Source organism: Callionymus lyra, chromosome 16 (assembly GCF_982586985.1).
Source record: "Callionymus lyra chromosome 16, fCalLyr1.hap1.1, whole genome shotgun sequence".
NCBI classification, from domain to species: domain Eukaryota; kingdom Metazoa; phylum Chordata; class Actinopteri; order Syngnathiformes; family Callionymidae; genus Callionymus; species Callionymus lyra.
This window is the reverse complement of record NC_141833.1, coordinates 22,486,214-22,509,449: the sequence shown is the minus strand read 5'-3', so window position 1 is coordinate 22,509,449 and position 23,236 is coordinate 22,486,214. Positions and strand designations below refer to the sequence as shown.

The 23,236-nt window shown below is 42.5% G+C and overlaps 2 protein-coding genes across 3 annotated transcripts; one reads left to right on the top strand and one right to left on the bottom strand.

Annotated features, from left to right (window-relative positions):
* Window positions 1–1,224: 1,224 nt before the first annotated feature.
* rp1 (RP1 axonemal microtubule associated) lies at window positions 1,225–9,402 on the bottom strand. The gene is made up of 4 exons (XM_087811185.1): window positions 9,264–9,402; window positions 6,967–7,638; window positions 6,581–6,731; window positions 1,225–5,672 (listed from the first exon to the last, which is right to left on the bottom strand). The coding sequence occupies exons 2-4, from the start codon at window positions 7,621–7,623 to the stop codon at window positions 1,426–1,428; spliced, it is 5,055 nt and encodes a 1,684-aa protein (XP_087667311.1). The 5' UTR covers window positions 7,624–7,638; window positions 9,264–9,402; the 3' UTR covers window positions 1,225–1,425.
* An 889-nt stretch (window positions 9,403–10,291) lies between these two features.
* On the top strand, window positions 10,292–20,800 carry tcea1 (transcription elongation factor A (SII), 1). Of its 2 annotated transcripts, none has more exons than XM_087810825.1 (9): window positions 10,292–10,467; window positions 11,855–11,917; window positions 12,003–12,108; window positions 13,061–13,160; window positions 13,243–13,388; window positions 14,381–14,441; window positions 17,536–17,686; window positions 18,693–18,911; window positions 20,451–20,800. In XM_087810825.1, the coding sequence occupies exons 1-9, from the start codon at window positions 10,393–10,395 to the stop codon at window positions 20,457–20,459; spliced, it is 930 nt and encodes a 309-aa protein (XP_087666951.1). In that variant the 5' UTR covers window positions 10,292–10,392; the 3' UTR covers window positions 20,460–20,800. The 2 variants fall into 2 exon arrangements, with proteins under 2 accessions (XP_087666951.1, XP_087666950.1); XM_087810824.1 differs by having other exon boundaries at window positions 13,240–13,388.
* The last annotated feature ends 2,436 nt before the right edge of the window (window positions 20,801–23,236 follow it).

Genomic DNA, 23,236 nt, shown 5'->3' with positions numbered 1-23,236 from the left:
GACTCGCTTAACCAACAATTAAAAAACAAGAAAGAGTCATAAGGTGACAGTTAACGAGGCAAGAGAGCGTCTAGTTCTGAGCAGGTTTCTGCAGCAGTTCACGCAGGAGTCGTGAGAAGAAACATGAATGTGTTGCTGATCCAGACGAACGGCTCTGGTTTGTTTACGAGCCTTTTGTGTCCGAACGAACTCGTCTGAAAGAAGCGAGAACTAAAGTCTTTTGTTCTCCAAAGAATAAAGACTTGAGTTTCTTCTTCTCCCACAAAAAAACCTTCCTTGACATGAGATGAAAAACATTATTAAGTGAATCTCCTGCTCGTAGGTGACGTTAGGACGATACAAGTTGAAGAAAAACATGAGGAAAAAACGTCAAATCTTTCGTATTAATCAGTTGTTAAGGCTTTGTTTGGGCTCTTGAGGCTATTTCTGCAAATCTCCATGACGACCAACTAAACCTTTGGAAAGAATCCAGATCGGTCACTTTTGAAAAAAAAACGAGAGGAGGGTGAGCGGAGATGTGAGCGTCCATCGGACCGTGAACTGTTTCCATCCCTCCGTCAGATCGTGTCAGCAGCACATGTCCGACCGCGACCGCGACAGACCGACAGCTGCGGGTGACGGCCGCCTGCCGCCGCCCCGAGGAAGGAAAAGGAGTGTGTCTTAAGAGTCACGGGAGGATCCGAGGACGACGAGTGCTGGTGTGACTGTGAGTCATTCGTCTCCGGATCAGACGAGAATGAAAGGTTGTCTTTATCTCCTCGTCGTTTGATGGAATCAAGGTCATAGAGTTGTGTCGAGAACACACACCGAATACACTCATAAATGAATCTATCAAAGAGAAAGAGTCAGAGAGAGACTCATAAATGTTAATGAATCGATTCAAAAAAGGAAAGAATCGTTAAAACGAGTCGTTCAGTATTATTTACAAAGAAGACTCATGAGTCAGTCAACACACACATGAGTCAGTAAAGACCTTAATGACTCATTAAACTCAAATGAAGTAGAAAACTGAGACTCATTTAAGTATAATTTGCTTGTCAAAATTATTGTTTTTGTTGTAAAATTAAGTCAATAATTTCCTTTTATTTAAAAAGATATACTTTATTTATTAAGACATTTTTCAGGCAATTATTCCATTTTCACTCACAATAAACTGTACATTTTCAACAACATTTTCTTGAGTTGCACGTGTTGTTTCAAAGTCATTTGATGTGAAACCAAAAATAAAAGCAAAAAATATACAAATTCCATGAACAAACTTTATCCTTCTTTAAATATCTTTGTATCAGTGAAAGTAGCAAAAGCACCACAAGCAGGACTTGAACCTGGACGTTCTTGCAGTGTGCACCAACTACTACACAACACTCACGGGTAAAGTACACAAGTCGAGAATAAACAGGCACATTTGTGGTCATTAAACTTGTTTCACAGGATGGGACAGTACCGGGTACACCTTAAACGCAGGTTTTCTATGGAGTCCGGCTCTTGCAGTACACCCTCTCCTCCTCTAGATGGCGCTCTTGCTTGTCTCACCACGATCGTCTCCTCCTGCGGGTAGATCTTCCGGTCCAGCATTTTGAATTCCACTGAAGTAAAAGAGGACAGGCTGCCGTTTTTATTGGCCCATGTCCTGGAGGTGTCGACGGAGGGGGAAACTCGCGCCCCCCGTCCCTGGACCCAGTCCTTCCGACTGCTTTTGGTGCTGCTCATGTCTGAAAAAGGGTCTGAATCGCTCCCGTGTGGCATGTTGTAGTAGGTGCACTTGGGCGACGGCGGTTTGGCCAGATCCTCCAGCTCTGACGAGGATAGAGCACCCAGGGGGTTTGGCATGGTTCTGGGATGGGACGGGGAATCCTCGCCGGTGTCTAATGACGTGCTGTCCAGCTGAGCGTACATCCCCTGAGCGAGCGGAGGGGAGTTTCTGATGAGGTGGTTCTCCTTGAGCAACCATCTGCCACGATCGATCAAGACTCCGTCAGCGGCGTCATGGTCAGATGCCACGTCAGGGGCGACTACCGGATCTTCTTTTAATGAGCCAGCGTCCTCCTCTAACGCCTCTGGATCAGCAGGAGAACTCGCGTTGGTTTCTAGCCGTGGACTACCTTCAGCTGACCGAGACTCAGTAGACGTTATCTCCCTCTCTGGATCTTCTTCTGAAACTATCTCTACAGATTCTCCAGTTTTACGCTCCCCACTCTGGTCACTCTCCGGCCTATAGTCTGACAGATCGGAGGTGTTAGGGCTTGGAAGACATTTAGATGGAGTGGGTCTTGTCGGTACGACTCCCTCGTTGTCTTTGGTGAGTCTGACCTTACCCTGGTCGTCGTAGGTGAACACCAGGTAGGAGGACTGTAGGGCATTGTTAATAAAGTCTAGTAACTCTTGGGATATCTCCATCGGGTGAGGCTGAAAACTGTGCTTGTTCCCGTTGGATTCATCCTCGGTGACGACATCGGTCAGGTGGTCTTTGTCGTCCTCGAAGCTGTCCTCTTGATTATCAGGTGAGGGACCCTGTTCTTGCTTGGTCAAGTAAAAGGCCTGTACGTGAACCATTCTTTCTACTTCTTCAGCATGTCCATCCCTGTCAACATCTTTCTGCGCTCCCTCTGATTCACTCTTCATTCCATCTTCGACCTTCTCATTCTCATCTGCCTTGTTCCCTTCTTCTAAATCTGAATTAACTTCAACATCAGTTTCTTCATCAAGACTTTGTTCATCACTGAGAACCTCTGTCTTCATCTCAAGATTTTCCTGATTCCCATAATCCCCTGCTTCAAAGCTGTGGACTTCAGTTTCCTCTTCTACTTCCTGTTCTATCCTCTCAAAGGTGTTACCGTCTTCCTTCTCAGATGGTTCCTCTACTTCTTCTCGTTCATCTGTATCTATGGCACTATTGCCCACGTCCACTATCTTCTGTTCTGATTCTTCTTTTAACTCATCCTCAGCCACTGTGCTTTCCTCTACTTTCTCCACTATCTCTTCCTCTGTACACTTTTCTTCTCTCCCCCTCATACTATCTTTACTCACAATTGTATCTTCTTTAAGCTCTTCACTTGCTTCCTTAACATCATAAACCTCTGAAACTTTTGACTCTTTGACATCAGGGTCGATCTCTAGATCACCTGAAACCCCTTCATGGTCCTCTTCCCTTGTGTTGGTTGTCTCTACCATCCCGTCCATTGACTCACTATCTCCCTCCTGCACTGGGTACAAGCTTTTTGAATGATGGATCGTGAGCGAAATCTCCTCCCTTAGGTCTTTGGGGAAGTTCAACTCTTCCATCAACTCTTCCATACCCACCTGTTCCACCTCGAACATGTCGCTCTCTTCTGACATGACATCCAACGCGAACTCCGTTTCAGAAACCCTCGGAGAAGGCGGCTCGCTGTGAAGCCTGTCCCTCAGGATTTGGAAGGCAGTCAATCGCTCTCTGAGTTGAGAAGATGTTCTGCTCTGTAGTTCGGTCAGACTTGCCCTCTGCTCGTCTCTGTCATCAATCTTGGAAATCTTCTGCAGCGACTCCAACATGAGCATGGCCTCGGGGCCCATGTTGGTTTTGCTGGGGCTGGAGATGGCTAGAGAATCCCTGAGCGTCATAACCGACAAGAACGACAGGAGGGCTTTGCATGACGAGCCGAACACTGAGGCGACTTGGTTTGAGAAATGGGTTACGCTATTCAATTTATTAGCCTGTGTTGTGTCTTCGACAGAGGAACTAAGTTCCTGTAATAATGGTATAGCTTTTATTTTTGGACTCAGAAGACTGTCTCGAAATGGTTCCTTCTGAAGTGCAACCAGCGCCTCAGACGACCTGTGTGACTGCTCAATGCCCTCTTGATTGACAGCTTCGACTCTGACATTTGGCGCCGAGGCACTTAAACCTCTTACCGAGCACATATTGGGTTGCAGAGCTCCTTCTGAGGGAGGTACAGTCAGGGAGGATTCCTGAGAGGGTTCTGAGGTCAAGCCCTTCTCTGTTGTGGCGCTATCTCCGTTCTTTTCATCGGGATCTGAATCTGCACCAAGTTTGAATAACACTTTTGTAGAAGCTCTTGATTCCTGCGCCTCGTCCATGTACGGCACCTTGTCCATGTATGGCACCTTGTCCGGGCTAACTTCCTCCAGCCAGCTCTCAACATACTGCTGGATTTCCTTTTGGGATGCATTGAGAGATTTGATGGAAACACTCTCTCTCAACTTTGAAGTGGGAAGAGTCTTTTTTGTAACTGACTTCTTAGGTTTCAGAATGTCTGAGATGTTTTTTTTCATTTGGGGTCGTTCTGTTGGGCTGTTCACATTATGCCTGTTCTCCTTAGTTCTGTTCGGTTTCTTGGAGGAAGTCCCGGATAAAGCAGACGTCGGATTCTGGGTTGAGGCTTTTTGTTTTTCTTTCTTATTCTTCGGGTGATGCTTGGCGGCACCTGATGCCAAACTCTTTCTCTCTAAGCTGGTGTTGGTGCTTATCTTGTCTGGGGACGAGTGCTTACCGTTCTTGGAAAACGTTGCAGAACTGTTCTTTTTGTCAGAGCTGCTTGTTGATGTAGAACTCTTGTGGTTACCTGGTACTTTACTGACCGTTTTCTCTTTCCTACTGACGACCTCCTGGGGATTTGTGGTCTGGACCTCCGTCTCAGCCACTGAAGGCAGATAAGAAGAAGCAGACGGTTGTGTTGGATACAAAGGCTCAGATGACAATGACAACATCTCCTCCCTCAGTCTTGGTAGAGAGTCAGTGGCACTAAAGTCTATGTCGTTGCTGGAAGACGGTATTTCTGACTCTTCGGACTCAAGAGCAGAAGGTTGGGCTGCAGAGTATTCCTCGTTTGCAAGGTAGTTGTCATAACCGCTATGACCTTCATATATGTGCATCACAGTCTCCCGGACATCGATGCCGTTCTGGATCTGAAGAACCTCGGCTATTCCAGAGGACCGAGTGCCCGAGCTTATGTTTCCAGCAGAAGTTTTGCGAGGTTTTGGGACAGGGTTGCCACTACTGCTGTGTCTTACCAAACAATACTTCTCCGTCATCTGTCCGTCATCTGTCTTCTCCATGTATGAATATCGGCTCACTCTGCTCTCCCGATGCTCTGACTCTGACTCAAAACTTTCTAGAGACGTCTTCTTCTTGACGCGCACGGGTCCAGGGGTTGGGAGTCGTTTGAAGATTTTCTTTTCGTAGACTTGGTCGAAACAAACAGCCTCCCCGTTAATGGCGGTATGGTTGACCTCTTTTGTTTCGTGCTCACAGATAGAGGATTCTGCCGAGGGGTTGTTTGCGTCAGGTGAGCTGCAGAGCGACCTGTAAACGGGAACACAGGTCGACTTCTCAGGGAGGCAGCTGCGACTGAGTGTCGTCGTCCAGTGGAGCGTCTCCTCCTCCTTGATGGTGAGATGCACCTTCATCTCCACCGTCATGCTGCCGTCTTGGTTGACACGGAAGGATTTCTCGATGTCGTCGTCCCGGGGGACGATGCAAGTGTAGCGTTGGTCCTCTACAGGAGTGTTTTCCTGCATCGCATGCTGCTCGACCTCTGTTTCCACGGTGTCATTGTGGTGCAGCTCGACGTTGTTGCGACTTCCATGCAGAGACTTGTTTATCTGGTTTACCACGTACTGCTCTGATGATAAGGAAAAGTTCCTGGAGCCTCTTCCACTTGAAGATTTGTTGGTCTCTGGGGACAAGAAAAAAAAAGGACGATTAAAGACCAAAATACATCCATCTACTCTTATTCACATATATAACACATGTTATTAAAGGTTGATTCAAATTATATTATTCAGAAACCACACCATGTACACTGGGAACCTCAGCTTTGAACCACAATGCAGAACTGCCCAAACATATTCCAGATTCACTTTCAGGTGTCAAAAGTTAGTCAGTACGGTAACTCCTAAAAGTTTTATTCAGATAAATCTAAACATGTCCAAGAGCAGATAACTGGAGCCAAACATTACAATGTAAATCTACTAAACAAATACAACTGCATCGATGAAAGTGGGGGTGAGACCAATAGACAGCAGTGTTAGAACACAAAGTTATAGAGAGTTTATTGATTTAGGAATGCGTCAGATAGCAAGCTATTTTGTGGAGTATCACATACAACTATGCATTATAGTAAAAAACAGCCAGGTATTGTAAAATACCTTTATGGACAACAGCACTAAAAGGCTAGATGGATGGACAGACAGACGGATGGACGGATGGCTAAAATAAGGACCTGTTACACGCATCTCTCATTGACCTGGAAAACCCTTGATTATCCGCCTGAAGAGAAGTCTTTAGTTGGAAGGTGGAGGTGGCCAAAAGGTCAACAGTCATTTCAGTAAAAAGGCTTCCTGACTTTAGATATAAATCAAAGTTGAAGGTGTAAAAGAGGACGAGTGGTGTACGGCCTTGACACTGACACGTTATTTTTTATTACAAATCAGGCTTAAGAGGTCATGACGTGGACTTAATCACACAAGGTTTAGGCCACGGTGTCTCCGGACGTAACTTGAAGAGACAACGTGAATTTCTGTGTCGTCTCTGTTACTCAGAAGCTGATAAAAGTGTTTGAAAACCGGTGGAGTCGACACTTACGAGCTTGAGTCTGTGGCGCCGGTGGTTCAGTTGCGTTCATGGGCTGTCCTGGCTGACCCGGTCTAACCAGGCGGTTTGCTAACCGGAAAGGCTCAGAACCGGCTGCAACTATGACCCCCGAACACAAGATGAGAGTGGCAAGACCCCAGACCTGAAGCAAGACCAGGAGAAAGTGACATTAGTTTGTTGGCTCAAAATCAAGGTAGATTCACTTATAATGATGCCAGTGTTCAACTTCAAACCTAAACGTTACCATCTACAAGTCAAATTCTAAAAAATGGGAAACATTGTTCTTAGAAATCTTGAACATCACAGACGGACACAGAGAATTTAGAAATACCATAAAGGTAACAAACGTTAAACCCTGCATCAGTATTTCAACGTACCCGTCTTCCATCCGTGGAGTAAATCTTTAGGACTGGAAACTGCAGGATCTGCGAGAGATAATCCAGCAAGGCATCAAACGTCGGCGCCGTTCTCTTCTGCAAAACTATGGTCCGTTTGACGCTGGGATCTCGGTTCTTTACGACCACAAGTCTCTTTGGCGTTCTCACCGCGACTCTTTCCATCGACTTCTCTGGTCTGTTGGGGTCTTTCCTAATCCCGAACAAAAGTCCCTGACGCCTCTGGCGCCCCCTGCTCAAGGGTCTGGTGGTGTTCCAGGGCACCTGCCTCCGGTTGACTTCAGCCAGGTTGAGGGGCTTCACCCTCTTCTGGTCGGAGCACACGTACGACCCTCCGTCGTGTAAGTCGTCCAAACCTTTGACCACGTGGATCCCTCTCGGCGTGGTGATGGTTCTCACTCCGAATGGAAGAGGCACTTTGTTGGACAGTGCGTCCAAAAGGGCGTCGAAGGTCTTGAATGTCCGTCCGTTGATGACCATGCGATGTCCGGAGAACTTGTGGTCGCCGCTCTTGTAGAAGCAGACTCTCTTCGAGGCGGAGCGGTCGGAGACCGGCTGAAGTAGTCGAGATGTTAGAGACTGATCACTGCCATAAGAACCAGCCTGGACCGGCTGCTCTGGGACTGAAGCGTCACTCATGTTGAGTCCAGGACGCTGCAGTGGACACACAAGAAGGTTAGATGCTCGAAGGACTCCAGAGAGCACATGTGTCAAAACTCAACTCCAGACAGACAAGTCATCTCATGTGGTACGCCAGATAGTTTGCTCAAAGTGTAGTCATTTTGTGAACTACAAATATGTTTAAAGGTTATCTAATGTGAAAACCCAACTCTTTTGACTAACATGTTTTAAATGATGAAGTTTTTTTTCTCATCATGACCATGTTTTACACTTATTACTTTATAAAGTTGCTCTGAAATCTGGACGAACGAGAGGTTACGAGAGTCCATTATGATGTAGTAATGGCTTCACTCCTCCTCCAGCTGTAATCACACTTTGTTTATACAACGAGTCCATTGGAGGTGGAGACTTCCAGTATTGATGACGCACAGTGACAAACTTCCATGCTTGACCAATTCACAGCAGAGTGGGTGTGGTTATGGTCAACAAGATTTCATTCCCAGAAAAACAAATTGTTTTCAGTGGGCGGAGCTTAAGATCATTTTCTAATGTCAATATTTCAATGAAAAGAGAGTTTTGTACAAACACACACTGATGATACAATAGAGTCACACATCACAACAACACACACACACTGACGATACAATAGAGTCACACATCACAACAAAACACACACACTGATGATACAATAGAGTCACACATCACAACAAAACACACACACTGATGATACAAAAGAGTCACACATCACAACAAAACACACACACTGATGATACAATAGATTCACACATCACAACAACACACACACACACTGATGATACAATAGAGTCACACATCACAACAACACACACATGCACACACACACTTTAGTTGAACTTTATCCCTTGTGTTGTCTCCGGATCAAGGTGAACGTCCTCCCTGACTTCTATTAAAACATATGCAGTGGTGGAGGTCAGTCTCCTTGACCCAGAGACAACACAAGGGATACCACAAACGCATTTGTTTTCGGGCCTTCGGGCCACTTTGACCCTAAAATAAAAACACAAGTGTCTAAGATACGATAAGGCAAAAATATAATTGGCGTCTAAATCTGATATTTGATTGATAGATAGATAAATAGATAAATACGTTACTTTGGACAGGGAAACAAACAAAACAAGATAATTAAGAAGTCGAGCCTCCAAAAATGAAAAGAGAAAATAATCAAAGACATACTTCCTGTTACATAAAGTTTGGTAAAAAAAACATTTGGTGACTTGTGTGAATGTAATTTCATTTTGACATCAGTGTTTTAGTCAAAGAGGATAAAAAATGGATGTTGTACGGCCTCGTTACAAATAACAGGAAATATTATACGAATATTCGGACGAGCGTTCAAAGAAACACGAGTACAAAAACAAAAAGTCTCTCTGGGCTGAAGTCAACACTCGCACTAACAAGTACTTGATCGTGACCGAGGTCGATACGCTAAACAGGAAGTGAAGACTTTATCCATAAACGCGTGAAACATCAAGTATTTGTACACAATTAAAGTCATATTACTGCAACAGAAATAAACATCCAACGATTAACAATCAGTCCCAAGACTGCAGCAGAAATGATCTCGCGAGGAAACACAAATAATAAGTGTTTTTCAAATCAAAACAAATTAAACTGCTCACCTGATCGCTCACATTTCCTCGGTGTGTAGACGTTTTAAAAAGAACACAAAGTTGGTGCTGGTTGTGCGACGAGCGAAGGCCAAAGCCTCTCAGCCGCGTCCGAGGCTATTTCCAGGCGTGACATCACGGCCAATTTGACTAATCTTCGCTTCCGTTAATCATCACAGACAAGAAACCAACAACACAGAGAATGGAAACGGAAATGATCTGGAGAGAAAAGATTAGCTTTTGCTAATAAATAGTGATTAATCATTGAAAAGATGGACAAGAGTTAAAAATGCTTCATTAATTTAGTGTATCTGAGCCAATAGTTGATTTATTTCAAAGTACAAGACAAGAAAAGAAGGAATAACAACATTATTGTGCACGTTTTCTAAATATAAACATGAAATGTTGGGTTGAAACGCAGTATTTCAGCTCCTGAGACACAGAAGGAGGAATATCTCTGCGGTATAATCAGATTAAAGAAGTCTTACAGGGATTAGAGAGTAGATTTGAGGCGCTCGCTGCTACGAACAGGTGGAAAAGACGCGTGTTTCTGTTTCAAATCACATAAAAGCTTCCGACTGTTGACTCGAGAACACAAACTGTAAACACGACAACAAACACAAATAATCAGATGTTTTATGATCACAAGCGTTTACTCACAGGTACTGACCACTGCCGTACACAGAAGCTGTTATATCCATTCTTACTGGTCATTTTCACGCTCAGAACAACATTTATCCGTTTATTTAATATAAATATTTTACTTTTAAGGATCACTAAGTAGTTGAATGTTTACCGCCTTTTTTTTGTGCTGAGACACGATGGCGCTATCTAGCGTTAAACTGAAGGAACTAACGTGTCAATATTACCTTGTTATGTGACTGTTTTGCGCAAATATAACAACATTGTTTAAATAATAATATAAATGTCTAAATGATATTGTTTTAAATGTGTTAGACGCGTCGGTTTCGTTTCATCGTTTCTTCCGCCTCGACTGGTCGCGCCTGATCGCGATCGATTGCTCGGGTCTGCTACACAGCGAGACGCCGCCGCTCGCTCGCTTGCGTGGTCTTTGTACGGACCTGCGTCTCTTCTCCGTCTCTTCGCCTCTCCACCTCGGTTCCGAGCCTCGCCACTCGTCATGGGCAAGAAGGAGGAAGACGAGATCATCAGGATCGCCAAGAAGATGGATAAGATGGCGCAGAAGAAGAACGGGGTGAGACGCGAGCCCAGTGTTGTGTTGTTAGCAACATCATGCTAAGCTAGCTGCTCAATGTTGCCTTTTGGCTCTGGACGCCACTGTCTGGACCGCGAACGAGAGTCTGGTTCCGAAGCAGCGACTTCCAGGATGTTTTCAAGCGATAAAAACAAGTGGAAATGTACATTTTAAGGGTTTATCGCCTGCAGGGCTATTAGCCGCTAACTGGCTAAAGTAGCCGCTAACCCCTGGTGTGGACATTAGCCAACACAACAGTTGGAATCTATTGCTATTATTGTTTAAAATTATATAACAATGTTGTTCTTCTTCCTCTACTATCACTTTCCTTTCATCACCAGTGTGTTTACATTCCAGCAGTTCCTCGCATTCCACGCGACTGGATGAAGTTTGAAGGTTCAAAATCAAAACAAAACGACAAACATCATTTGGAGCAAATAGTTTTGAACTTTTGTCCGATTATAGATGATTAGAAATCAATGATTAAATCCTTTTTTCGTTTAAACGTGACTAAAGATGATTTTCTACTTCAAAAGTTAACTCTCCAACCAACTAACTTTTCTTAAAGTCGTTTCATAAACCTTTGTTAAAGTCATAATATCTACGACTTTTCTTTCAAGTTTCCGAGACTAGAACAAACTTAAATAAAATAATACGTTTTATTTGAATGATGATGATGATACTTTATCTATTGACAAGTAGCAATGACACATCCATCCTTAAATGCATGTTAAACATTCAAATAAATACAAAATATACAAAATAAATTGCATAAATAAAATAAATATAAAGCGCCTAAAGGTCATTGTTCATAAACATTTAAAGAAATTAAAGATATTAAACCATCAAGAGCAGCAGTAATGGAAAGTGGAGAAAAAATGTCTGCGTGTAGTTAGTATGTTCTCCTCGTGTTGTGTGGGTTTACTCCGGACACTCCGGTTTCCTCCCACAGTCCAAAAACATACAGAGGTTGATTGAGAACTTTAGGTTAATTGTCCATAGGTATGAGTGTGTGTGTGAATGGTTGTCTGTCTTTGTGTGTCCTGAGACAGACTGGCGTCCTGTCCAGGGTGTCCCCTGCCTCTCGCCCTATGATACTGGGATAAACTCCAGTCTCCCCGCGACCCCCACGAGTGATAAAGCGGTAGAAAATGAATGAATAATCAGTGAACAGAAGAGTTTTGAGTTGGGATTTGAAAAACAACGAGTCTATGTTTCTGACTCTGGGTCGAGAAGTTAAAAATCCTCCTGTGACCCGGTTTGTTGTCGACGACACAGAAGTCTTCATTGTTGATCCCACGTGTGGAACGACGACTTTAAAGTTATTTTGAATCAAGATCTTGTTTAGATCAATTGAACTGTTTGATTGAGATTTCTGTCTCTTCAGTCGGGGGCTTTGGACCTGCTCAAGGAGCTGCGCAGTATCCCCATGACCCTCCAGCTACTCCAGGTACTCCTGCTTCTTTTTCTACAACTGTCTTCTCCTTGAAAGAAACAAGTGTTTTCCAAACAATCGGATGTATTTCTTTTTCCAGTCGACCAGAATCGGAATGTCCGTTAACGCCATCCGTAAGCAGAGCACAGACGACGAGGTGACGTCGCTGGCCAAGTCTCTCATTAAATCATGGAAGAAGCTTTTGGGTAATTAACCGTTTAATTGAATGATGTGGACTAGTTAGACTAGTCTAGACCAGACTATAGGTCAGTGTCGACAACAATAGTTAAGATTTCAAATGTTGAAACTTAACTTTCTTATTGAAATGCCTTTTTTTTTAAGCATTGAATTCTTTATTTGAATATATTGAATTATTGTTGTTGTTTTATTGAATAATTACCCACAAAAAAAAAAAAAATTTAAATGATTTTACACACAGTTTCAAATTCCAATAAAGTGAAAAGAAAATCCAAAATAAAATGGAATTAGTAGTAGTATTATTGGTAGAAGTATTAGTGGAATTAGTATTAAAAGAAGTAGTAGTATTAGTAGTAGAAGTATTAGTGGAATTAGTATTAAAAGTAGTAGTAGTATTAGTAGTAGAGGTATTAGTGGAAGAAGTAGTGGAATTAGTAGTAAAAGTAGCAATAGTAGAAAAGTAAAAGTAGTAGTAGTAAGTAAGTAATATTTATTTATATAGAGCTTTTTGAGACCAGGGTCACAAAGCGCTTAAACAATCAAAACAATACTCAAAAAAGTAAAAGTAGTAGTAGAAGTAGTATTAGTAGTAGAAGTAGTAGTGGAAGTAGTAGGAGTATAACTTGTAGGTCAAAAGTGGAAGGAGTTGAAACGTGAGTTGAAGATTTTTCCATTGAAATGAATGGGGTAGAAAAAGAGCAATAAAAGAAAGAGTGGAAGAGATAAAAGAAAGCTAGAACATAGCCCGCATTTTGGAAACGAGCTGAATTGATAAAAGTTTGAACGGTTCAAATCAGATAAAAAGTGTGTGAGAAGAAGCGACACACAGTTTGTCAGAAGAAAACAGGATCTCAATGGTGTGAACGCTGCCCAGCATTAGTGTTTCCCAGCATTCACACAATGAAAAGGTATCTTTGAACCGTTGATGTAAACTTGTCTGCGTTGGTGTGTGTTGTGCAGACGAGCCGGGAGGCGGAGACAAAGCGTCCGACGACAAGAGGAAAGAGCAGTCGTCCTCGGCGTCGCCGTCCCAGGGCAGCCCCGAGGCTAAAGAAGAGAGGTAACCTGGGGTTCCAGGGGTTCCAGGGGTGTTTGTGAGGAGCACTGGTCAGCGTCTTGACTGACACATGAACTTGCAGCAGCTCCTGCAGTAACTCCAGCAGCAAGAGTGAACCCGCAGATGTTTCCAGCAACACGTTAATAAACACATTTCCACGAGCGCCCAACACCTCGGACTCTGTACGGATCAAGTGCAGGGAACTGCTGTCCAACGCTCTGCAGTCTGGAGGTACGTCTTCTTCATCATCATCATCATCATCATCATCATTACTATCATCATCATCATCATCATCATCATCATCATCATTACTATCATCATCATCATCATCATCATCATTACTATCATCATCATCTTCTTCATCATCGTCATCTTCATCATTATTATTATCATCATCGTGATGATCATCTTTATCATCATCATCGTCATCATATTCATCATCATCATCATCGTCTTATCATCATCACCACATCATCTTCATCATCATTACTATCATCATCATCTTCATTATTGTCAACTTCATCGTTACTATGTTTACCATCATCTTCGTCACCCTCTTCATCATCATCATCACCATCATCATCATCATGCACTTTATTACTATCATCATCGTGATCATCATCTTCATCATCATCATCTTCATTTTTATTATTATCATCATCGTGATCATCATCATCATCATCTTTATTATTATCATCATCATAATCATCATCTTCACTTTATTATTTTCATCATCATCATCATCTTCATTTTATTATTATCATCACCACATCATCTTCATCATCTTCATTGCCTTCCTCATCTTCATCGACATCATCTTCATTGCCTTCCTCATCTTCATCGACATCATCTTCATTGCCTTCCTCATCGTCTTCATCACCACCATCATCTTCATCACCATCACCATTATCTCCATCATCATTATCTCCATCATCATAACATCATCGTCATCATCGTCACCATCATCTTCTTCATCATCATCATCATCTTCTTCATCTTCATCACCATCATTATCAACACCTTTACCATCATCTTCATCTTCATCATAGCCATCATCTTCATTGCCTTAATCATCATCTTCATCACCACCATCATCTTCATCACTATCATCATCAACACCTTTACCATCATCGTCATCATCATCTTCATCACCATCATCATCTTCATCCTCAAATTAGATCCATCTTGAGCTTCAAGTTTATGTTGTTTTTGTTTTCTTCCAGACGACTATATCGCCATCGGCGCCGACTGTGATGAACTGGGAGCTCAGATCGAGGAATATATCCTTTTCCTGCCTCTGGTCAAACCTCTGAGGCTCACGATCGTCCACATGTCTGCTCTCCTTGACTCGTCCACATGTCTGCTCTCCTTGACTCGTCCTCATGTCTGCTCTCCTTGACTCGTCCACATGTTTGCTCTCCTTGACTCGTCCACATGTTTGCTCTCCTTGACTCGTCCACATGTCTGCTCTCCTTGACTCGTCCTCATGTCTGCTCTCCTTGACTCGTCCTCATGTCTGCTCTCCTTGACTCGTCCTCATGTCTGCTCTCCTTGACTCGTCCTCATGTCTGCTCTCCTTGACTCGTCCTCATGTCTGCTCTCCTTGACTCGTCCTCATGTCTGCTCTCCTTGACTCGTCCTCATGTCTGCTCTCCTTGACTCGTCCACATGTCTGCTCTCCTTGACTCGTCCTCATGTCTGCTCTCCTTGACTCGTCCTCATGTCTGCTCTCCTTGACTCGTCCTCATGTCTGCTCTCCTTGACTCGTCCACATGTCTGCTCTCCTTGACTCGTCCACATGTCTGCTCTCCTTGACTCGTCCTCATGTCTGCTCTCCTTGACTCGTCCACATGTCTGCTCTCCTTGACTCGTCCACATGTCTGCTCTCCTTGACTCGTCCTCATGTCTGCTCTCCTTGACTCGTCCACATGTCTGCTCTCCTTGACTCGTCCTCATGTCTGCTCTCCTTGACTCGTCCACATGTTTGCTCTCCTTGACTCGTCCACATGTTTGCTCTCCTTGACTCGTCCACATGTCTGCTCTCCTTGACTCGTCCTCATGTCTGCTCTCCTTGACTCGTCCTCATGTCTGCTCTCCTTGACTCGTCCTCATGTCTGCTCTCCTTGACTCGTCCTCATGTCTGCTCTCCTTGACTCGTCCTCATGTCTGCTCTCCTTGACTCGTCCTCATGTCTGCTCTCCTTGACTCGTCCTCATGTCTGCTCTCCTTGACTCGTCCACATGTCTGCTCTCCTTGACTCGTCCTCATGTCTGCTCTCCTTGACTCGTCCTCATGTCTGCTCTCCTTGACTCGTCCTCATGTCTGCTCTCCTTGACTCGTCCTCATGTCTGCTCTCCTTGACTCGTCCACATGTCTGCTCTCCTTGACTCGTCCTCATGTCTGCTCTCCTTGACTCGTCCTCATGTCTGCTCTCCTTGACTCGTCCACATGTCTGCTCTCCTTGACTCGTCCACATGTCTGCTCTCCTTGACTCGTCCTCATGTCTGCTCTCCTTGACTCGTCCACATGTCTGCTCTCCTTGACTCGTCCACATGTCTGCTCTCCTTGACTCGTCCTCATGTCTGCTCTCCTTGACTCGTCCACATGTCTGCTCTCCTTGACTCGTCCACATGTCTGCTCTCCTTGACTCGTCCTCATGTCTGCTCTCCTTGACTCGTCCTCATGTCTGCTCTCCTTGACTCGTCCTCATGTCTGCTCTCCTTGACTCGTCCTCATGTCTGCTCTCCTTGACTCGTCCTCATGTCTGCTCTCCTTGACTCGTCCTCATGTCTGCTCTCCTTGACTCGTCCTCATGTCTGCTCTCCTTGACTCGTCCACATGTCTGCTCTCCTTGACTCGTCCTCATGTCTGCTCTCCTTGACTCGTCCACATGTTTGCTCTCCTTGACTCGTCCACATGTCTGCTCTCCTTGACTCGTCCTCATGTCTGCTCTCCTTGACTCGTCCTCATGTCTGCTCTCCTTGACTCGTCCTCATGTCTGCTCTCCTTGACTCGTCCTCATGTCTGCTCTCCTTGACTCGTCCTCATGTCTGCTCTCCTTGACTCGTCCACATGTCTGCTCTCCTTGACTCGTCCTCATGTCTGCTCTCCTTGACTCGTCCACATGTTTGCTCTCCTTGACTCGTCCACATGTCTGCTCTCCTTGACTCGTCCTCATGTCTGCTCTCCTTGACTCGTCCACATGTCTGCTCTCCTTGACTCGTCCTCATGTCTGCTCTCCTTGACTCGTCCTCATGTCTGCTCTCCTTGACTCGTCCTCATGTCTGCTCTCCTTGACTCGTCCTCATGTCTGCTCTCCTTGACTCGTCCACATGTCTGCTCTCCTTGACTCGTCCTCATGTCTGCTCTCCTTGACTCGTCCACATGTCTGCTCTCCTTGACTCGTCCTCATGTCTGCTCTCCTTGACTCGTCCTCATGTCTGCTCTCCTTGACTCGTCCTCATGTCTGCTCTCCTTGACTCGTCCTCATGTCTGCTCTCCTTGACTCGTCCTCATGTCTGCTCTCCTTGACTCGTCCACATGTCTGCTCTCCTTGACTCGTCCTCATGTTTGCTCTCCTTGACTCGTCCACATGTCTGCTCTCCTTGACTCGTCCTCATGTCTGCTCTCCTTGACTCGTCCACATGTCTGCTCTCCTTGACTCGTCCACATGTCTGCTCTCCTTGACTCGTCCTCATGTCTGCTCTCCTTGACTCGTCCACATGTCTGCTCTCCTTGACTCGTCCTCATGTCTGCTCTCCTTGACTCGTCCTCATGTCTGCTCTCCTTGACTCGTCCTCATGTCTGCTCTCCTTGACTCGTCCTCATGTCTGCTCTCCTTGACTCGTCCACATGTTTGCTCTCCTTGACTCGTCCTCATGTCTGCTCTCCTTGACTCGTCCTCATGTCTGCTCTCCTTGACTCGTCCTCATGTCTGCTCTCCTTGACTCGTCCACATGTTTGCTCTCCTTGACTCGTCCACATGTTTGCTCTCCTTGACTCGTCCTCATGTCTGCTCTCCTTGACTCGTCCTCATGTCTGCTCTCCTTGACTCGTCCTCATGTCTGCTCTCCTTGACTCGTCCTCATGTCTGCTCTCCTTGACTCGTCCACACGTCTGCTCTCCTTGACTCGTCCACATGTTTGCTCTCCTTGACTCGTCCACATGTTTGCTCTCCTTGACTCGTCCTCATGTCTGCTCTCCTTGACTCGTCCACATGTCTGCTCTCCTTGACTCGTCCTCATGTCTGCTCTCCTTGACTCGTCCTCATGTCTGCTCTCCTTGACTCGTCCTCATGTCTGCTCTCCTTGACTCGTCCTCATGTCTGCTCTCCTTGACTCGTCCACATGTCTGCTCTCCTTGACTCGTCCACACATATATTCCAGGAGTTCAAGAACTCCGACGTGAAGTACAAGAACCGCGTGCGGAGCCGCATCTCCAACCTGAAAGACATGAAGAACCCCAACCTGCGGCGGACGGTGCTGTGTGGCAGCGTGACCCCCGAGAGGATGGCCAAGATGACCGCAGAGGTGCGTCCGCCCTCCGGACCCCCGGGGGCCACGAGTGTGTTAGAATACATGAGTTTATGTGGCGCTCGTGAGGGCAGAGACTTGTATGTTTCTGTTTATTATTCTATTAACTTTAAATTAGGTGTTCACAGACGGACGGAGACGTAAACAACAACAAGACATAGAAGTACAAACTGACAACTTTACAGAACGTGACACTGATTGATCAAAGTGCGCATTTAAGAAATGATTGATTTATACAATAAAAAATAATCACACATGATTTCGATAAGTATATCGCACGTGCCAATATATTATATATTGTGATATCAATATATTTTTTTACGATATATGGTGCAGCCCTACTTTAAATATATATATTTTTTATTATATTTCTTTGTCATTTTTGTCCATTTTTCTTTTCCCCAAAACAATTTATATTTGAAAGTTATTTTTAGATCCAGGTTTGTACAGAGAGTTTCAAATGGCAATAATTAAAAAAATACATTTTCTAATTTCAATATGTAAAAGTCTATACTTATGGTAGTAACAATAGTGTTACTGTTATACCAACACGTTTATATTGAATTTAAATCCTTTTCAGTAATTATTGGAATATGATTTACTCGTTATTGAATCAAAACTAATTAAAAATTAAGTTTTCTTTCCCCCAAAATAATTAATATTTTAAGGACACGTTATTTTAGATCCAGGTTCATACAGAGATTTTCAAATTGCAATAATTTATGAAATACATTTTCTAAATTCAATATGTAAAAGCGATACTAATAGTAGTAACAATAGTATTATTGTTATACCAACACGTTTATATTGAATTTAAATCCTTTTCGGTAATTAATAGAAATAAGATGTACTCGTTATTTAATCAAAAGTAATTCAACATTAAGTTTTCTTTTCCCAAAAATAATTAATGTTGAACTAGTTAAACTGGTTTGTTCTGCGTCATGTTTTGCTTCCACTCGTGTTCTGCTGCTGCTCACGGTTGTGTTTCCCGCGGCGTCTCCAGGAAATGGCGAGCGACGAACTGAAGGAGATGAGGAAGAATCTGACCAAAGAAGCCGTCCGGGACCACCAGATGGCCACCACGGGGGGCACGCAGACGGACCTGTTCACGTGCGGCAAGTGCAAGGGCAAGTGTTGCACGTACACGCAGGTCCAGACCCGCAGCGCTGATGAACCCATGACCACCTTCGTCTTCTGCAACGAGTGCGGAAACCGATGGAAGGTGAGTCTCTGTCCGGCGGTTCCTCTGATCACGTATCCCATAATGCACTGCAACAGTTGAGCCTCTGATGATGGTTCTGCTCAGAGTGACTTGACTTGAGTTAACTTTTTACACAGTTATTAAAGTATAAAACTGATGTGGTTTATTAGGTGGTATTTAGTAATTATTATTATCATTTTTGGATTTCAAATTTCCTGAATTTGGTTATTTTTGATTTGCAATTAAACGTCCAGCCTCTAGATGGCAGCATTCATTACTTCCTCCTTAGCTAACATAATGAAATCCCAGTGATTACTGAGGATGAGAGGATACAGTGAGTCCAGCTTTTAAAGCTGATGTTTGGACATATTTTATATAACAAATCGAAGCAGTTACGACTGAGGACGAGAGTCATGTGGTCTGTAAATACTACAACACCAGAGTCAAGTACTGGACAATACTACACATATATACTTGTTACTACACTATCACAACACCAGAGTCAAGTACTGGACAATACTACACATATATACTTGTTACTACACTATCACAACACCAGAGTCAAGTACTGGACAATACTACACATATATCCTTGTTACTACACTATCACAACACCAGAGTCAAGTACTCGATAATACTACACATATATACTTGTTACTACACTATCACAACACCAGAGTCAAGTACTGGACAATACTACACATATATACTTGTTACTACACTATCACAACACCAGAGTCAAGTACTGGACAATACTACACATATATCCTTGTTACTACACTATCACAACACCAGAGTCAAGTACTGGACAATACTACACATATATACTTGTTACTATACTATCACAACACCAGAGTCAAGTACTCGATAATACTACACATATATACTTGTTACTACACTATCACAACACCAGAGTCAAGTACTCAAAAATACTACACATATATACTTGTTACTACACTATCACAACACCAGAGTCAAGTACTGGACAATACTACACATATATACTTGTTACTACACTATCACAACACCAGAGTCAAGTACTGGACAATACTACACATATATACTTGTTACTACACTATCACAACACCAGAGTCAAGTACTGGACAATACAACACATATATACTTGTTACTACACTATCACAACACCAGAGTCAAGTACTAGACAATACTACACATATATACTTGTTACTACACTATCACAACACCAGAGTCAAGTACTGGACAATACTACACATATATACTTGTTACTACACTATCACAACACCCGAGTCAAGTACTGGACAATACTACACATATATTCTTATTACTACACTCATAATATATCACTATATATCGTATCTTGACAGTACAAACCTCTACACAAAAACGCATAACATGGCTCCTAACAAATCTAATCAACCTAATTAACTAATTAAACTAATATATATATATATATATATATATATATACTACTAGTCTGTGCTCGTTTAGCTTGACTTCAAAACAAATCCTGGAGGTTGACGGTTGAATTCCCGACCGCCCTGATACGACATTGAAGAACACGTGTGTTTGTACTTGCAGTTCTGCTGAGTCGGCGCTTCCTCCCCGTCAGCAAGTAGCAAAACTCCTGGACCAGATCGTTGCCGCGGCGACAGATTGGAGCTTTTTATGGAGGTGTCGAAGCAGACGACACACGGACGCCGCCAGGGCGGCCGCCGTCTGAGTAAATCTTGTGTCGATAGACGAGCTAAATGTCCCCTCATGACAACACATGTTCTTAGTTGTTTCCTACGTCATTATGCGAGTGATCTCATCATTCTTTTATCTGCGATTTTTATATGTAGTTTTGACAAGAGTACTGTCGGCTTCACCACCACGGCCATGTATCCGTTTATTTAATTTCCCAAATAAAGTGTAACCATTTGATTAAACCCTGGTGGACTCGTGTGTATGAACCCGGATCAAAGCGGCGCCGGCGTCTGATTGGTCCACGTCCAGTGTTTGTGTCGCAGCTGCAGCCACTTCATGATGAGACGACGGCGACGCGTGTTTGTCTTCGTGTTTGTCTTCATGTTTGTCTTCATGTTTGTCTTCGTGTTTGTCTTCATGTTTGTCTTCATGTTTGTCTTCGTGTTTGTCTTCATGTTTGTCTTCGTGTTTGTCTTCATGTTTGTCTTCATGTTTGTCTTCGTGTTTGTCTTCGTGTTTGTCTTCATGTTTGTCTTCGTGTTTGTCTTCGTGTTTGTCTTCGTGTTTGTCTTCGTGTTTGTCTTCGTGTTTGTCTTCGTGTTTGTCTTCGTGTTTGTCTTCGTGTTTGTCTTCGTGTTTGTCTTCGTGTTTGTCTTCATGTTTGTCTTCATGTTTGTCTTCATGTTTGTCTTCATGTTTGTCTTCGTGTTTGTCTTCGTGTTTGTCTTCGTGTTTGTCTTCGTGTTTGTCTTCATGTTTGTCTTCGTGTTTGTCTTCATGTTTGTCTTCGTGTTTGACTTCGTGTTTGTCTTCGTGTTTGTCTTCGTGTTTGTCTTCGTGTTTGTCTTCATGTTTGTCTTCGTGTTTGTCTTCGTGTTTGTCTTCGTGTTTGTCTTCGTGTTTGTCTTCGTGTTTGTCTTCGTGTTTGTCTTCGTGTTTGTCTTCGTGTTTGTCTTCGTGTTTGTCTTCGTGTTTGTCTTCGTGTTTGTCTTCGTGTTTGTCTTCGTGTTTGTCTTCGTGTTTGTCTTCATGTTTGTCTTCGTGTTTGTCTTCATGTTTGTCTTCGTGTTTGTCTTCGTGTTTGTCTTCGTGTTTGTCTTCATGTTTGTCTTCATGTTTGTCTTCATGTTTGTCTTCATGTTTGTCTTCGTGTCACGTTTATGACGCCAGTCAAGATTTACGACCTGAGAGCAGATCAGCCTCGATCCAGGTGTTCAAACCTTCAGGTAGAAACTGCTTCACTGTGAGGGGAAGTAAATACCTACTGTATTAACGTGTATGTGTGTATATATATATATATATATATATATATATACTTGTACGTGTGTGTAGATTTTTCTTTCTCTTTATGTTCTTGTTCTTATTTTATTTTGATTTATTTTTTATAAAAAATTGCTGTATGTATTGGCTATTGGGAAAAAACAATTTCAAAGATCAATAAAGTTTTACCTTACCTTATATATCTTTATCCATATACCTGTACATATATATATACACGCACAGTATATGTGTGTTTTTTTTAAATGGATAAAAGACTATAAGTCACAATGTAATCTTTAATTGAAAAAATAAAACTAATGCATTTACTTTTTATTATCTTTTTATCTATTTGTACTTTGGTTTATGTAAAACATTTTACACTTATTTTGGTTTGAAAAGTATTGTTTGGATTTAATTCATCATCTCAGATTATTTTTCATTTTTTATAAAAATCTTCTGTAATCTATTACATATAATTTAAATAATTATTTTTTAACATTGGTATCTTTACTTTAGGGATTAATACAGTTTATCTTAACTTTTGTATATATTAATGTAAAATGTTTGTTTATTTTACTGTGAAACATCTTCCCAGATTATTCAAATAAATATTGAGATTTGATTTATTTTATATTTACCTATAAACTACTGGTATTTTTTTCTTTATAATCTTTATATATTTTTACTTTTATTTGTGAAAGTTTTTTATTTATTTATTATTTATCATTATCTTTGATTATTTTAACTATTTATTACTAGTATTTTTATTTATATAATTATAATCCTTATATATTGAATATTAATATACATTTAACTTTTTTATTTTCTAATTTACAATAGTACATATTTAATACTAGTAATAAAAACACATCTATTTATTTGTGTTGCAAGGTTTGATGCAGGAAAAAAAAGACGATTAATCTGAATCATCAGATTAAGTTCAGTTCAGTTTATTTTAAAAGGACAATGTGCAGGATCTGTTGTGTGGAGTCCCTCAAGGTTCTGTTCTGGGTCCTTTATTGTTTTTGCTTTACTTGATTCCCCTGGTTAAAATGTTGTATTTTAAGCATATATTTTATTGAGTATTGTTTTGATTGTTTAAGCACTTTGTGACCCTGGTCTAGAAAAGCGCTCTACAAATATAAAATATTGAATTACTTAATACATATGTGTACTCGAGAGCTTCATATACATTGTTGTCGGATTTAAAATCCAACAATGACTTGATTTTGATGTTGCATCTCATTCTTTGATCAACGAATCATCTAAAACTTTTAAAACCTGATCGAAGCATGAATGGAGGAAATAAATCCAAAGTATATCTTTTAAAAAAGAAGTATTTCCTACGATATATTTGTGTTTATGTTCAAAGAGTCGTGTCAATAAAAAGTAAAGTCGTTGAAAAGAGTTTATTACGA

What these genes read in the sequence shown, in the direction of transcription:
- rp1 (XM_087811185.1), bottom strand. Translation starts at nt 7,623, where the DNA reads ATGAGTGACGCTTCAGTCCCAGAGCAGCCGGTCCAGGCTGGTTCTTAT. An exon ending in ACTCCACGGATGGAAGACGG is followed by an intron (nt 6,732 to 6,966) that starts GTACGTTGAAAT and finishes GTCTTGCTTCAG; the next exon opens with GTCTGGGGTCTTGCCACTCT. An exon ending in GGCGCCACAGACTCAAGCTC is followed by an intron (nt 5,673 to 6,580) that starts GTAAGTGTCGAC and finishes TCTTGTCCCCAG; the next exon opens with AGACCAACAAATCTTCAAGT.
- tcea1 (XM_087810824.1), top strand. Translation starts at nt 10,393, where the DNA reads ATGGGCAAGAAGGAGGAAGACGAGATCATCAGGATCGCCAAGAAGATG. An exon ending in CCCGAGGCTAAAGAAGAGAG is followed by an intron (nt 13,161 to 13,239) that starts GTAACCTGGGGT and finishes ATGAACTTGCAG; the next exon opens with CAGCTCCTGCAGTAACTCCA. An exon ending in GCTCAGATCGAGGAATATAT is followed by an intron (nt 14,442 to 17,535) that starts CCTTTTCCTGCC and finishes GTCCACACATAT; the next exon opens with ATTCCAGGAGTTCAAGAACT.